At 34.3% G+C, this 16986-nt stretch overlaps 1 protein-coding gene and 1 pseudogene across 1 annotated transcript; one reads left to right on the plus strand and one right to left on the minus strand.

The window, feature by feature from the left end:
* The first annotated feature begins 10939 nt into the window (after window positions 1-10939).
* Window positions 10940-13457, plus strand: LOC114757832 (tricyclene synthase TPS4, chloroplastic-like). The gene is made up of 7 exons (XM_028946935.1): window positions 10940-11176; window positions 11297-11570; window positions 11681-12059; window positions 12170-12388; window positions 12515-12653; window positions 12745-12993; window positions 13126-13457. Exons 1-7 carry the CDS (start codon window positions 10940-10942, stop codon window positions 13423-13425), a joined length of 1797 nt encoding a protein of 598 aa, XP_028802768.1. The 3' UTR covers window positions 13426-13457.
* A 532-nt stretch (window positions 13458-13989) lies between these two features.
* Window positions 13990-16381, minus strand: LOC114757848 (probable terpene synthase 11; annotated as a pseudogene).
* Between the last annotated feature and the right edge of the window lie 605 nt (window positions 16382-16986).

A 16986-nucleotide genomic window follows, 5' to 3' on the forward strand; every position in this document is an offset into this window, starting at 1 on the left:
AAATTCTATTACCTTCAATCCTTAATTAAAAAAAAAGGACAACACTAATTTATTATAAATAACTAACTTAACTTTTTTTTAATCTACTCAAATTAGTCAACTAGCTCTTATATTTAGGATTGGAAGTAGTATTTTACAACTTCGTAATGCTGCTCTCGTCAAGGAGAGATCTGGTTGTCTCCCTTAACCTGGCTCTAATAAGGAGTCTAGCGAAAAAAAGAGGCAAGAGAATACGGCTTTCATTAACTGAGCTTTAAAGATCTATTTTACAACTAAACCCAGACTTCATACAAGTGCTCAGCTTTAACAAACAGACTAAATTCTGTTACGTGGAAAAGGGCTTGGGCCTGGCCCAATAACTCAGCTGCAACTCCAGACATTTCCGTCTTTCTCTACCTTCCTTTCAAGTTTTTGTATGCATGTCAACTTTTTTTAAAAACATATTATTGTTCCCTAAATAAAAAAAATAAGAAAATGTTTTCCGCCAAAAAAGAAATATTCGTATGGCTAAAATTTCTTCATTTCTATATTTCTTCTTTCTTTCAACCTCCGAAATTTTCAGGAAAACATAATTAAATTTAGCTTCGTTCGAATATGAATAGATTTTAGATGTTTAGAATTTTCTTTTATAAGAAAGATTTGATTTCATCTCATTTTTTCAAGTCTTTACATTTTTTTCTTTTTATTAAGTCCTTATAATTTTCTCAATTGGAGCTATTGTATTAGTCTATATATTGACAAATTGTTAATTTGTAAAAGAAATAGTTGATAACGTATGGCTTACATCCAGTATACACCTAATATTTTTGCTACTTGGGTCTAAATTAAATTAAAATCTTACATGTTATATATGAATGCAAGAAGCCAATTATGAGCGTAATAATTTTTATTTTTATATTAATAGTAAATGAATACTATTCCGTCATTTAAGTTTTTTGAAAAACCTTTTTATTTCGTATTTTATCATAACTTGCATATTATTTAATCAGTATTAGTATTATAAGTACAGAGGCTAACTAATTAATTTTTCTAAATGTTTTAGGATAACACTGCGCAGACTCTAGCATAGCAGCCATAGAATAATGTTGTCGAAAACAAAGCATAAAACCACGCTATATTTTATTTATTTATTTATTTGAGTCGGCAAAGATAAATTAGCTTTATTTATTTATTAGAATACGCATTATTTTATTGACTCACTCACTCGCCCACGAAACAAGCTGTACTTCTGGCTATCGTTTGGTTTTTCCCCTTAAACAATTGCTCAAGTGTGATTTGTACAATCTTAAATGGTGAGTTCAATATCAAAAGACTAATTTATTAGAAGGGAGGTTTTACTCTACGGTGCTTCATTCAAAACCCTCTCTCAAAGTAATCTTTTTTTATTGGTCAACTCTTAACAAACTTAAGTAACAACCCAAACTCGGAATCCACAAGTAATCCCCACTACTTGAATTAAATGCTGCGATAACACGAGACAAAAGGAAACATGCAATATTTGAAAGTAGTAGGATTGAGGAAGTCATAGGGCAAGTTGACTGCAATATATACTACCTCGAGTTTTTAATATAGGATTTACTATCTCCATCTCTTAATATAAAAATTAGTTGACTAATTAGAATAAATTAAAAAACTAGTTAAGTTAGTTACTTGTAATAAGTATGTATTATATTTCTTAAAATATCCTTGTTAATCAAATGTATTGATCAGAACTACTATTATTATAAGAGTAACCCTGAAAAAAAATAGATAAATATGAGAGACAAAATAGATTGGAATCTTATATTTAAGATCAAAACAAAAGTCAAACAAGCTCTTATATTAAGGATTGAATGTAGTAATTATTACAATTTATAATATAAACTAAGCCTCATATTAAAAATGGGATCATAGTATTGGTTGCGCTGCCACAAGATAGGTGTGCCAGAAAGGGAGGGATGGAAGCATTAAGGATTCATGCATGCGTCTGACGGTTTTTTAAAGTGGGAAAATTAAGCAGAAGATGTAGAGCAGCTGGGTGACACTGAAATTGATGACAGCGAAGCATGAAGCACATGATGCAATTGTTTGGTTTGTATAATTTGAGAATATAATGGAGGATGAGTTTATGTAATTTTGACAAAATTGAAGGGAGTTCGATGTATTTTTATTGTTTCCGATTTGTGTAATTTGGGGAGGTACAAGGGGATAAGAAGTTAGTGGAAGGAAGAGGGTTGAGTAATATTGATGTCGGCCGTGGGTGAATAACAGCTACACAGGTCCCCTCATAGTTAGTTGTCAATTGTAACCCTGGCACTGTCATAAATACGTATAAGTTCCTTTTTTCTTGGACTAGTAATAACTTGATTTATAAATATGAAAATTCAACTTGCAGACGTTAACTCATAAATTTTGATTTGAAAAGGATGCAATGCAACGTCTAAATATGAAAGTTGGCAGTAAAAGTATTATTATTAAATGAAGGGTTAAAGAACAATTTTAACTTCAATCTCATTTTTTAGGTGCAGTTTTGTCCCTGATTTTTTTTAGTGGTACAATTTTGACCATGATCTTCTTCTTTTGATGTAATTTTGCCCCCTCAAGGTCAAAATTACACCCAAAGATCAAAAATAAAATTGTAATCGAGAAAAAAAGATCAAGAGTAAAATTATACCTGAGAAATAAGATCATGAGCAAAATTATACTACTAAAAGATTATGGGCAAAATTAGAGTTGAGAAATAAGATCAGGGTCAAAATTACACTTTAACTCTTAAATGAAATTTGAAATTTTTATTTAGCATTAATTTTTGGAAATCCATTATTGAGGAAAACATGATAAATTTTTATGCATAACAATATTAATATTCTACAAATTTTATTCACACAAAATGCCGATACTTTAAGTTAAGGATGTTTGGAGAGGCTTTCATCCAAATCCCACGTAGTAAATGAAAAGGAAAATCCATTCCCAAACTAAACGCGTGGCTCCCACCAACCCAATAGGGACGTTACCTTAATTCCATGGAAATGATTACCGACCGTTCCTCTGTCCTCTAACTCCCGATATATATGGGATTCATGAAAGATAAACAATTTTTGATGACTCCCGATTTTGCGGAAAGACAAGCTGGGGTGATTGATACGTGAATGGCCGTGAACTCACTCTTTAGTCTTTAGTACGAGAGAAATATGTTTGGGGGCACAAGAAGACGAAAGATTTTAATATATACATGTTCGAGGTTTTATAATTAAGATTAGATGTAGTATATTTCAATTTAATTCAATCATCACGTGCAATTTGTTAAACCTTTATGCTGAATATATCAATGTCAATAATTTTTTAGCCATAACTCATGCACCATTGAAAAAAAAAATAAGAAAAACATTTTTTACCAAAAAATTATATTCATGTGGATCATAAAATAAAATGTCGGATTGCTATGTTTCCTTTTTCCAATCCTCAAAATTTTCAGGAAAAAATAATTAAATTAGTGTCTGTTCTAGTATGAAGATTGATTTATACAAGTTTTATCCTATATTTGGTACGAGAGAATTGAAATGGAGGGAAGAGGAGTAAAAATTATAATGAGCTCAATTTAAAAAAATAGAAAAATGAGGTAATAAAATTCTAAGAAAAAGAAAATGTAAGATTAAAAAAAAAAGCAAAATTGGTTAAAAGTTTTTAACCCAACTCTTCTAATTTTTTTAAATTAAAACTCATTAAAATTTGTTCCTTCTTCCGTCCATTTTCTTTTATAACAGATTTGATCTTGACCATTTCCCCACTGTGTTGGATGAAAGTCAATTGGCAAAACTTTTGGAAATAACCCTGTTAAATATACCACATGATATAATACGAACATCATTATGGTTGAAATATTTTGAAAAAGAAAATTTAAAAATACAAATCTCTCTAATCTCATCTCATTTAATTTTTAGTCAAATCTTTATATATTTTTTATTTTTATTAAATCTTTATAGTTTTTTCACTTGCGAGTTTTAGTTTGTATACTTATAATTGGTTAATTTCCAAGAAAAGTCACATTAGTAATTGATTAAGTGAATCTCATTCAACAGTACTTCTGCTTGAATTAGTTATGTCATGTGCATCTAAATTAAATCAAAACTTTACATGTTGTATATGAATACAAGGATATCGTTATGAACATCCCCCGAAAAATTGTGTAAGAAGCTAAACCCACATGTGAACGGAACAATCTGGAGATCCACTTAGGGCTAGTTCGAATTGGTAGTAGAAAAAGTAGTTTATTTTCAATCTGATTTTTAGAAAGATAAAATTGAGTAAAAGTTAAATTCGATAAGGTGAATTGTATTTGAATTGGAATTTTAAAAAGTTAGTTTATAAAAGTGAAATTAGTAAAATGATGTTTGGATTATGATTGAGTAAAAATAAATTTGTTTGAGTAAAAGAAATGGGACATACATTTTCTCTTTTTCTATCTACTTTTCCAACACTATAAGCTGTAATTTTTAGCTTTTCACTTAATTAAGTGATTTTGGGGCACAGTTTCTCTCCACTGGGCTTCTCGTCCACTGCACCTCCACTTCGGCTCTATGACAATCGTTTGGAGCAAATAGTAAAACGCAGTTCAAATAGATTGTTACAGGTGGCTATAAACTTGAATTCCAAAATTAAAGAAAACCAAGAGTATAAATGTATTTTCATCCAAAACAAAATATATGTATAAATAATCACAATAAAATTATCTTTCTTTGAGAAATAAAATAGGATTAGCGAACAGACAAAAAAAAAGGATTAGAGGAGTAGTTTATGTAAAATAAAATAATATATTCATATTAAAAATTTAATGATATAATATATAAATAGGACAAAAAATTTTCTCACTCTGCTTTACATTTATATGGTGTTTTAAAAACGATAATTTTATTTCTCAAAAAAGGATAATTTTATTGTGTAAAATAGTGACATTTGATTATTTATAAATAAATTTGATTTTGGATCAAAATATATTTTCACTGGTGATATTTTGTGGGCCCCACATATGTATCCGTATCATCGTGTAAAAGCATGTGCTCCGCCTCTTGGTTCTCTGTAATTTTGGAATTCAAGTTTATAGATGACAATCCATTTGAATTGCGTTTTACCATTTGCTCCAAACGATTGTGGTAGAGCCGAAGTGGAGGTGCAGTGGATGGGAAGCTTAGTAGAGAGAAACCGCGCCCGTGATTTTGGTATAAGCTCTTAATTTTTTAAGCTCTTCCAAATACACTCAAACATATTAAAAGTATTTTTAATCCTAAAAGTTACTTAAAAGCCACTTAAACATGGCTCCAAACAGACACTTAAATTTATGAAGCCCCTCAGCTTTGCCGAAGTTAAAATTGTCCACTGAAGCCAAGCATATCTCTTTTGAGCAACGAGTATTACTGAAAATGTATAGCTTGCACGAGGAGAAAACAATCAGTCTCCTCCATGTCCTTATAATTCTTTCGACTAACAGAATTGAGTTGTTCATTTTCAGGAGAAACATATCTCAAATCATCCTTAATTCTTCTCCCGATAAGTTATAAGGACAAGGGATTTTTGTTTTCGATTTAATTGAATCGTTGGCCTCTCAAAGCCATCACCCAAATCCCTCTCTCCCCAAAGTCGAAACCCAGTGCCCAAATGAGAAAATATTTTTAATATAAGAGTCAGATAACTAATTTATAAATATTAAAAAACTAAATAAGTTAATTATTTATAATATGTGTTGTTTTTTTTAAAATATTTCTATTAAATGCGGCTTGACATCGATGGCTTGCGAAACACCCAAGGCTTCGCAACATGTGGTGGAGTCATTCATGATGCAAATGCAAATTGGATAGGTGGTCTTCAAGGCAAGTTAAGTTATCAAACCTCTACTGCTGCGGAGATAAAAGCCATATCGATGGGCCTATTATTGTGCAAAACAGTTGGGTCTCTCTAAGACAAGAGTTTGTACAGATTCTATAGAAGCTCTGCGATTGTTGTCAGTAGATGTTGGCTCATTCCATCCTTTGGGAGAAGAGAAATCCAGGAAGCTTGGTCCCTCATCTACTCCAACCGGGATCTAGAAATACCTCATTCTTACAGGGAAAATTTAGTGTGCACTCGTATTCTTGCCGTGTCTGCACATAACTCAGGACAGGATTTTGTTAGTTATCTACAACCTCCCTCGTGTTGTTTAGAACAACTTAGGATAGATCGTGGTCTTCTGAATTAGATGACAGTCAATAGGGCTTAACTGTTGTCTCTTTGTAAATACTTCAAGCTCCAGCTTGCCCTTGTAAAAAAAAAAAGAAGAAGATATTTCTGTTAATCATATGTATTAGAATGAAAATCTTTTAACATATATAATTATCATGAGGACTACTTTAGAAAAATAAATAAATAAATATATGAGACAAAATAGATTGTGCTATTATATTTAAAACCAAATTAAATCTATAACTAACTTTTAGTATAGGAGGTGATACTTGTTAATTACAAGGAAGGGGTGGAAGCATAATGGCCTCATGCATGCGTCTGACAGTTTTTCAAATGTGAAAATTGAGTAGAAGAAATAGAGCAGATGGGTGACGCTGAAGTCGGAGAACTGATGACAGTGAAGTATGAAAGCACGTGATATGCAATTGTAATTGGTTTGTATAATTTGAAAACAGAGGATAAGTGTTTATGCAGTTTTGGTAAAATCGAAGGGAGATCATCGATTGTATAATTTTGGGAGGTAGAAAGGAGAAATTAAAGGAAGTGGCTTGAGTGAGAGTGGCACTTGATGAGAATTAGTTTTAATACTCATCACTTTGATAAGTACTTTAAATTTATTAGAATTGGACTATTTATATCTGATTTGAACGATTTAAATTTAAAATATTTAATTAATTATTTTTAAATAGAAAATTTTTTGTGTGGAAAGAATCACAGTTAAGAGATTATTTCTATTTTAGATTCTATACATATTAAAATAATTATTTTAAATAAATAAAAATTAAAAAGAAATCAAATCTGAGCTATTCAAATGAAATATGGATGATTCAGATTTCATGAGTTTAAAATACTCATAAAAAAATAATGAACATTAAAACTGGTTCCTACGTTTTATATGGTTTTAACATGTGAAAAAGCGGTGAGTGCATTGCTAAAGCCGCCTCTAGGGGGGGCTAACATCCCTCTCTTGAGTCATATATGTAGACTTAGAAAAAGTAATTTAAATTCCACGATCCACTTTCTTTTCTTGTTTAAAATCTGCGCACCATCCCCTGTTTCCCAGTAATCATTTTTTTTGGGACCAGGTTTCCCATTAATCACAGTATTCAACCTGGTGGCGACGGGGAACTGGCAAATATAGGGCCCAAGGTAATTAATGAAATTTGAAAATTTTATTCAGAATTTATTTTTTAATCTGAGAATTACAAGTGCTAGTAATTTTTTCATCAGAGGCAATAAATGAAAGAGGAAACATCCAATCCCAAATGAAAAGGACGGGCCAGTACTTAATGCCATTGATCACCGGTCACGTATGTAGTCATTTTACTTCCCCTCCGAATTGATCATCACCAAGCCTTCTTTTGTATTGTAGCTCCATCATCTCATTTTCCACACTCACATATGAAATTAAAACACCTGTCATCCAAGTTCCCAGCACTGCTCTTTCCTCTTCCTCCCCTACCAAGAAAAACTACTCTTACTATAAGAATCAATCCGTTAAGGTCCATTTGTTACTAAACATTAAAAATAAAGGAGGTGATTTGAGCCTTTTTAGTCACTTTAGGTCAAATAAAAAATAAAACTAAATTACGCAATAAAGCACAACTCGGATTGTTTCTTTTGAAAAGTTTTTTATTAATTTCCAAATTAACTCAGTGACAAAAGAATTAAAAAGGAGAGGTTGGAAAGAGGGTTTTTTTCAATAAAACCAATTATGAAAATAAAGAAATAAATCTAAACTATTTTTTTTAATATTTTTAATAAAAAGAGAATAAAAAATGCAAATTTGGGTTTAAAAAATTAGTGATGAGAATGCTTCTTGAAAAGAAAATGTAGCTATCCTTGCTTAACAAAAATATGGGAGCAAAATAATACATCAAGTTAAAAAGCAACTTCAAATACAATTTGGGTCAAGTAAACTTAACATTTGACTACTCTAAATACTAGATAGTAATCAAATTATTAAAATATCTTTAAAAATTACTTGATGTACATTTTAAATTGAGTTAATAAAATTGGCTTTTCCTCTCAAAAAATGCTACATTCAATTGCGATACATCTCAATCATAAAATCTAACAATATGCTAGATAAAATAAAATAATATTAATGAATACAACGAAAGCATATATAAATTCAAATCTCAAGTAATACAATTCAAATTAAATTGCAAAAATCTAATTAATAGAAACTATAACATATAATTTCAGTCCCTAAATCAAATGAAAATATTCCTAACACAAGAAAAGTCTAATGAAATTCAAGAGAAAATTAATTGGAAAACTAAATACTCTCTTAGTTAAAGTTCCAAACTCAAGCAACTCCTCCAATTCCAAGAAGCACAATGGGTTTAGCCTCTCATAGCTCTAGAAGAATCTACAATATTTTTGAAGCAATGAAAATCCACAGAGGCTATGGTAAAAGAGTAGGTGTGGACATTATTTGTAGGAAAAAAACAAGAAATAATGGAAATCGAAGGTGATGATGATGGTTGGTTGAAGGGAGATAATGACAAAGGTTATGGAAGAAGTGGACGACACGCCACTGCGTGCAATTGAGGAATGAATTTGAAGAGTATTGGCGGCGTGTGTTTTCCTGGTGGTGTGCGTCTTGTGTGTATATATGCGTGTTCTCTCCCTAGCCCTCAATCAATAATCAATAAATCTATAAGTAAAATCTGGGGCGTTGATGCTCAAATTGATTCCCTTTCTAATTCCTTTTTTTTTTTTTCCTTTCAGCTTTCTTTTTATCTTTATTTTCTTTTCTGGGCTTGTAAAAGATAAATTAAAATACTATCATAAAGTCCAAAATCAATTATTTAAAAAGAGATAAAAATATCATAAGATTTTCTTTTAAATCATGCAAGCAATATTTGATTCAAGATATCCATAATCAATACAGTTTATCCCACTTTAATTGATAAATATTCCTAAAAAGAAATCAAATAACATATTAAAATAGGGATTTATCAATAGGGATTGAGATTATAATTGAAAAAATCTATTAAAGGATAGTTTAGCATGAAAGATTGCTTATCACATTGAATTAGAAAAATCCATGTATGTGAAATTGAGGAATATCACAGAAAAAAGTGGTATTTCCAAATCCTACTTTCATGGGTTTGCTTAATTTCATATAATAAATAATTATTAATGCTAAATACTTTTTAGTGATTTTTCTCAATTACAATCTCAATTCCTATTTCTTATTTTCAATATTTTGCGCCAAACAGGAGCTAAAGTTCTTTGAGATTATCCTATATAGTATATAGTTTCTATCCATTAAAGTTCTCTTATTTTCTTTAAACTTGTATATGGGCATAACCATGCATTTGGATTCACTCCTGCATATTTTTCTTCTCCTATTTTATTCAATCAGCTCCTCTACATTAATATCCTACTGGAGTTAGTGTGGCGTTGTAACCTGTCAAATACCCTCAAAAGTATGGACCAACAAAACGATTTCCTGAAAAGAAAAATTAATTGCATAATTAAATTGGAAAGACCACTTTAAGATTTTCTCAAGGAGGCAAATTGAAAAAAAATTGCAATTTTTCCCAATATGTGTGTGTGTGTGTGTGTGTGTGAATTAAAGGCTAGTTGTCAGAAATATGGAAGACCGGTTGCAGAAATAGGAACCATTTTCAAAACTTGCAATAGATCTTTGATTATTTTACAAGTGTTTTTGTTAATTTTCTAGCCTCTCTCTTGCTCAGGTTCTTGTGTTTCTAAAACATTTACGGGTCTTGTTTATTTTGCAAATGTTCTTGCTCATATTATGACCTTTCTTGAATTTCTATAATATTCAAAAATTAGTTTTTGAAAATTCGAATTGTACTTTTTCAATATTTTCAACAAATTAAATTCTGTATAAGTTAATTTATTACTATATTTTTCAAAATTGTATATCAAATTTTAATGCATGAAAAATTCACTAAATTAAATTAATCTATTTTTTATTTATGACAAGTTTCTTCAAAACGGATTAATGAGGATGACAAAAAATAGTAATTAAATGCTTGCAAAATTGAGAGCGAATTAAAGATATACCTAGGAGGGTCCCCTTTTCTACAATTCGTTGTTTAAAGCTCTATGTATACTACGTAGGAAAATATATTTAGTTATTTATTCAATTGTGATTCATATAGCTAGTGAATAAAATCAAACATATTAATGGATTATAATAATTAACACAGACAAAAAACTAGAGAAAAATCAAAGATGAAATGAAATAAAGAGAACCTTCCATCTATATCATATTAATTCCGTTTAAATTGTTAGCGAAAACAAAATTCCGTTTAATTCGTACGACTATGGACTATATAAAGGATAACGTGTTGATGACTAGTGCTTTTATGTTTAATATAAAATCAATTAATTAATTCGAGAAAATTTAAAAAATTATTAAATTACTTTTAAGTATTTATATTTATCGTTTTTTAACTAATTTCTTTCACTTATAAATATAACATATGATATAACTAAGTAATTTAGTAATTTTTTTAAATCAGTCAGTTGTGTTTTATACCAAGGACCGAACCTCTGATCCTAAATGAATATCATTTTGTAGTGTAGATTAGACTTACTATGTTTGAAGTTTTATAGAGCGGAGGAGCATTACTTTTCTCCCACGTGGATAGTGTTGAATGAATTTATAGTGCCCCCTAGAGACCGGAGGATGGAGAGAGATCAGAGCGCTATATATAATGAGACCCGACGCAAGCAATTCACATTCGCAAACTAAACGACTATGGCCTTGCCCACTACCTTCTTGCCCAGTTCCTCCATCTCATTTAGTTTTAGAAAGCACTGCGAACCAGGAGGGCCTCTTTCCTTCCACAGGATTGGTTACTATCACACCAACCTCCGATGCTTGGCCACCCAACGGACGCTTTCCCTCCCTCCCTCCTCTCTCAGAAACTCCGCCAATTACCAGCCTACCTTCTGGACTTATGACTTCCTCCAATCCTTGAACAATGGTTACACGGTAATTTTACTTCCTTAATTTCCTGGTCAATTAATTCACGATGTATATGGAGAGCGTTATTCACCATCTTCCATTATTATATATGACATACAATTAACAATACTTAGCTTGTTGTTATAGGATGAGAAGTACGAGACCAGAGCAAGGAAGCTGCTGGAGGATGTGAGGAGGATGATCGTGAATCCCAATACTGAGCCATTGCCAAAGCTCGAGCTCATTGACGATGTCCAGCGCTTAGGCCTCGGCTACCGCTTTCACAATGAGATCAAACACGCTCTTGATTGTTATGTCTCCTGGGAACAAAGCCGTCCTCAAACAAAACAGCACACAAGCCTTCATGAAGCTGCCTTAAGCTTCAGACTCCTCAGAGACCATGGCTATGACGTCTCACCAGGTCCTGCGCATATGGCTATCTCCTTATGGTTTTCTTTTTTCCTTTTTCTCATAATTAACTCTCTCGCATAAACCAAAGTAAATGATGTGACCGGGACATAAATAACGCAGACATATTTGAGAGTTTCAAGGACCAAAACGGTAATTTTAAGGCATGGCTCAGCAGAGATGTGCGAGGGATGTTGAGTCTGCACGAGGCAACATTTCTGGGATACCAAGGAGAGGACATTCTGGAGGAGGCCAAGGCCTTCACCACCATCCATCTCAGGGACATGAAGCAACATATAAGCAACGAACATCTGTTGCAACAAGCGATCAGTCACGCGCTGGACCTTCCATTACATCGCAGAACGGGAAGGTTAGAGGCGAGATGGTACATAGAAGCATATGGTAAGAGGAAAAACGCAGACACGGTCCTTCTCGAAGCTGCTGTACTGGATTTTAACATAGTACAGTCAACATTTCAAAGGGATCTGCAGGAAATGTCAAGGTTCTTCAGTTTATTATATTTGTTTCCCTAGACGCATACGTATAGCAACAACCAAATAGTAGAAGTCAAAAAGAGAAATTGGCTTCAAATATTGATATAACTAATTATAGGTGGTGGAAGGCGATGGGACTGGCATCAAGGTTGAGCTTCAGCAGGGACAGGCTAATGGAGTGCTTCTTCTGGGCCGTGGGAATGGAGTCCGAACCTCAACACAGTGAGCTCCGAAAAGCACTAACCAAAGTCACTTGTTTCATTACCATAATCGACGACGTCTATGATGTTTATGGCACTCTGGATGAACTCGAGCTGTTTACCGCCGCGGTTGAAAGGTTTGCTTTCTCCTACATTCGGATAAATTTATTTGATAAATATTATTTCTATTGAAAGCCAGCCAAACATATTACGTACGAATATTATGTGGTGAATGCTTTTTTTTTTTTTTTTTAATGTTTCAGGTGGGATATCAACGCGATACAAGATCTGCCGGAGTACATGAAAGTGTGTTTCCTGGCTCTCTACAACACTGTCAATGAAATGGCTTACGAGGCACTGAAAGGGCAAGGCCACAACATCCTACCCTACCTCACCAAAGCAGTGAGTGCCCACGAAAACGCTTCACTATAGAACATACCACATGTTAAATACTATTTCATTGGGAAACTAACTCTTACCTCAATAATTTTAGTGGGCAGACATGTTGAAATCATGGCTTCAAGAAGCCAGGTGGTCCCATGACAGACACATACCCTCATTCGACGGCTACTTCAAGAACGCCTGGGTATCAGTTTCAGGAGTAGTAATCCTCTTCCATGCTTATTTCTTTCTCAACCACAATTTCTCAAAGGAGTCACTTCAATCCTTGGGCCCTCACCATCCCCTCTTGCGTTGTCCTTCCGTTATTTTCCGTCTCTGCAACGATTTGGGCACATCGAAGGTGGCCTATTCTTTATCAATCACTCAAATCTTATGTTGTACGTCATTTGGTTCTACGTACTCTCTCTTCGCACGCTCTGACGAGGACCTCATTTTAATTACTGTCTTCATTCATTGTCAATGTTTTCTTCAGGCGGAGTTAGAGAGAGGTGAATCAATAAGTTCGATACTATGTCACATGCACCAGAGTGGGGCCACTGAGGAGAATAGCCAAAAATACGTGCGCAGATTGGTGGATGAGACCTGGAAGGAGATGAACAAAGGAAGAGGAATAGAGACCACATTTTCAAAAGCTTTTGTAGAAACTGCCATGAACCTTGCAAGAATTTCCCACTGCACCTACCAGTATGGTGATGGCCATGGAGCTCCAGATGCTACGTCCAGGAACCGGATTCGATCGCTAATTGTCGAGCCCATTCAACTAAGAGGCTGATAAATGCCTCGGAGTTAATAGACTTGCAATTACTTAGTCATCTTTATATCTGGGGAATTACATTATTGGCCGTATATGTTTTTGTTCACGGGCAACGAATGTAAAATTTGAAGGAAAAAACAAACTATTATAGAGGTAACAAAATGACTTTCTTTTTTAAAAAGAGCTTTTCATATTTACAACAAGAGTTTTCCTTTTCCTATTTCTTCCTTTATAAGTCGGATAGAAAAAACTGAACTCACAATACAATACACGGAACAAAAATCAAGAGGGGGAAAAAAAAAGAAGAAGCTTCGTGATGCCGCTCTCGTCAAGGAGAGACCTGGTCGTCTTCCTTAACCTGGCTCTTATAAGGAATCTAGCAAAAGAGAGATATGAGAGAATATTACTTGCATACAGAGCATTGACAAAAGCTTCCGGGGTCCAATTCATTATGCACCGCATCCTTCCTATCCCCCGGGTTGTATTAAAACAGGACATATATTTAAAGTCAAAAATATAAATATAAATTAACACAAGTAAATAGAGAAGGAAGTGTATCTAATTTTTCCCAAATAAGGGTTTAGGTAGGATTAGTGGTTTGAAAAAGATCGGAAGAGTAATGCTTGTACATAATCATCTACGCTATACGCGTTTCTGTCGTCTCCATGCTCATAAATGACCTGCGCAGATCTTGCTACGTTAAGCGAAGCCTTCACAGTTGACCATGGCAGCGACTTTGATGCCATAGCTATGCTGTTTAGTTCCCACCACAGCTTCCCTATTCGCTCTCTTACGTATTTTCTCGCTTTGTCTTCCTCTAAGTGAGGATTATCTCTCATGTAGCATTGGATACTGCATGCATTGTCTCCTCTTTCTTGTTCCTCCTGGTTAATTATCACAGTGAAACTTCATTCATTTATTAATTGGATATCCTATTTGGCGTGTGGAGGACAAATTGAAAAGAAGGATAACTAAAGAAGGGCACACGTACCGTTGAAGTTCCCAAGTCATCCCAAAGGCGAAGAATCTGGCCAGACACAGTGAAGAGCCTTGGATACGGGTTCATCATCGTGGAAATGTTTTGCTTTGAGAGATCATCTCCTATTAGGAAGAATGCGTGAACCATTGCCATGTATGATCCTGCAGAAGTGACACCATTCTCCAAATATTCTTCAAAACTTGGTATGTGTCCCCTGCTGAACCACTTGGCTTCCTCTAAGAATGCTTCAATTATGTCTATCCACTGCACCCAAGTCATTCATAATGAATTGTATAATCCCATCCCGGACAGTACTCTTTTCTAATATTTGTCATCATTTCTGATTATTTATTTAATACTCTTACAGTTCTTTTCAGGTGTGCAACGACGGTCAGGCCATGGTCTCTCTGAACTCTGTAGGCCATTTCGTTGGTTGTGTTGTACAATGCCATATAGCATATCTTCATATACTCGGGCAGCCCTTCCATCGCGTCCAGATCCCACCTGTAAGCACGTATGTTAACAATGTGACCTATTCTGAATCACCTGTGTTGATTTTTTTCTAGTGATCACAAGAAATTATTTGACAAGCAGATCAACCTTCTGATGGCTTCAGTGAAAAGAACAAGTTCATCCAAGGAGCCATAAGAGTCAAAGATATCATCCATAACCAGTAATATGCAGATGGTTTTGCTGAGTTGAATTCGGCATTTAGAATAGCATGGCTCTGGAAATATCCCCACTGTCCACAGGAAGCACTCTGAGGGTCTGTCTCTCGCAAAACCAAGTTTATCAGCAAGCCCCAGTTCTTTCCACCACCTACGAATGTCAAGCAGAAACTTCAGTTGTCCGTATATGCAGCATTCAAAATGATCAAAAACGTTTTAAAGGGTGAGATCTTTCTCGCCTGCATATCTCTGTTAACTCTTTTTGGTGCAGCGATTGAACCATGTCGAAGTCTAACTTGGCCAATGTCAAAGAGCTGGCGTGTGGTCGCTACATTGTTCGTATTCATGGATGTAGTCTCTGGCTTCCAGCCTGGCCATTCTGAGGTGCCTCGGATGCCTCAAGGCTCTCTCAACGTGGCGTCCTTCTTCAGGGCTTAGGTGTGGTAAGGATCGGCCAAGATGGAGCTTTGTAAAGTCCATGGCTTCCGTTAGTATATCCTCACCCTCTGCTCCTAAGTATGAAGCCTCGTACAAGCTTAACAAATCCCACGTCTCCCTGCCAATTGATTCTTTGAATCTCCCCCTCGCATCTGTAAATTTCTTAAAAACATCTACCACACCAAACAACTAATCAGAGTATCAAATTGCAGAAAACAGATTTTGTAATTGAGCATGATGAGTAACATCTATGTCCGGGCGAAATTTCTACCGGAAAATAGACCAACTTGTAAACCAAAAGGGAAAAAAAAGAAGAAAAAAACCTGATGAACAAGGTACGGAGGCATGGTGTCTGAGAAGGCGGAAGTGAAGAGCAGTGGCAAAGAGATTGTCACCAGCGTCCCAACCACACAAACCTCTCAGTATTGCGTCGATGTCTTCTTCGAAATGGTGCGAAATTCCTAAATGTTGGATTGTGTCTATCATCTTCAAGGCTTGCGTTGGATCTGTCGTGTTTCTCAGTGTCTCTTGGATTCTTCTCACCAATTCTCCCGAGCTTTGACTGCACTCATCAGTTTCCACAGCTACAAACTAACATCAACACAAAGACACGTATTATAATATATATATATATATATATTTACACACTCCCGTATCAGAAAACAGAAGCAGAATAAGGTAATAAAAGCTTGATATCTGAGGGATGTACCTTGTCATAAAATGCGACGGACTTAGTGATGGATGGGTGACGTAAGATTGGACGCTTGTTGCTGGGGAATGAAAGGGAAATTGGTTGATATGTGCATGGCCAACTGAGTGGAGAAAACAGTCTCATATATGATGATGGAAGCGTGCCTGAAATTTTAGCTCCGGCGAACGCATCAGCCATTGTCATTAGAGAAGTCGACGACGTGGCTCTCGCCACTCCGCACTCCGGTAGTCGCTGAAATACAGGGTTTGGAAAGGTTACTTAGCCTTCTGAACACAGATTTTGGTGCCTCTGTTCATATAGGCTCTCACTCTGCTTATTTCATCACATTGCTTGGGACAATGACTGTTACACACTCTTTTCATTTAAAATAGTATTGTTTTACATTACTTCTTAAATTATATACTACTTCCTCCTGTCCTAATTATAAACCAATTGATTATTGAGGAGATAAGGAAGGAAGTAGTTAAGTTGCTTATTTATAATAAATAAGTGGTTATTCCTAAAATATCCTTGCTAATTAAGTATATTGGCAAACTATCTGATTAGAAGGATTATCTTGGAAAAAAATGCATAAATATAAGAGAGAAAATGGATTGGGTCTTATAATTAGGACCAATAAAAAGTCAAATTGGGTCTTATAATAAGGAACGGAGGAGTACCTCCGGTCCTAATTATAAGACCCAGTTGACTTATTTGGGGAGATTAAGGAAGTAAGTTAAGTTAGTTTTTGTAATAAATAAGTGTTGTCATTCCTAAAATATCTCTGTTAATTAAGTGTATTG

Source organism: Neltuma alba, unplaced genomic scaffold (genome assembly GCF_004799145.2).
Source record: "Neltuma alba isolate B1F8T4 unplaced genomic scaffold, ASM479914v2 tig00001506_pilon, whole genome shotgun sequence".
NCBI classification, from domain to species: Eukaryota; Viridiplantae; Streptophyta; class Magnoliopsida; order Fabales; family Fabaceae; genus Neltuma; species Neltuma alba.

Bases quoted from the DNA above. Each gene is read 5' to 3' on its own strand.
- LOC114757832 (XM_028946935.1), top strand. From the start codon at position 10,940: ATGGCCTTGCCCACTACCTTCTTGCCCAGTTCCTCCATCTCATTTAGT. The intron at 12,654-12,744 runs GTGAGTGCCCAC...CAATAATTTTAG, and splicing joins TACCCTACCTCACCAAAGCA to TGGGCAGACATGTTGAAATC. The intron at 12,994-13,125 runs GTGGCCTATTCT...TGTTTTCTTCAG, and splicing joins ACGATTTGGGCACATCGAAG to GCGGAGTTAGAGAGAGGTGA.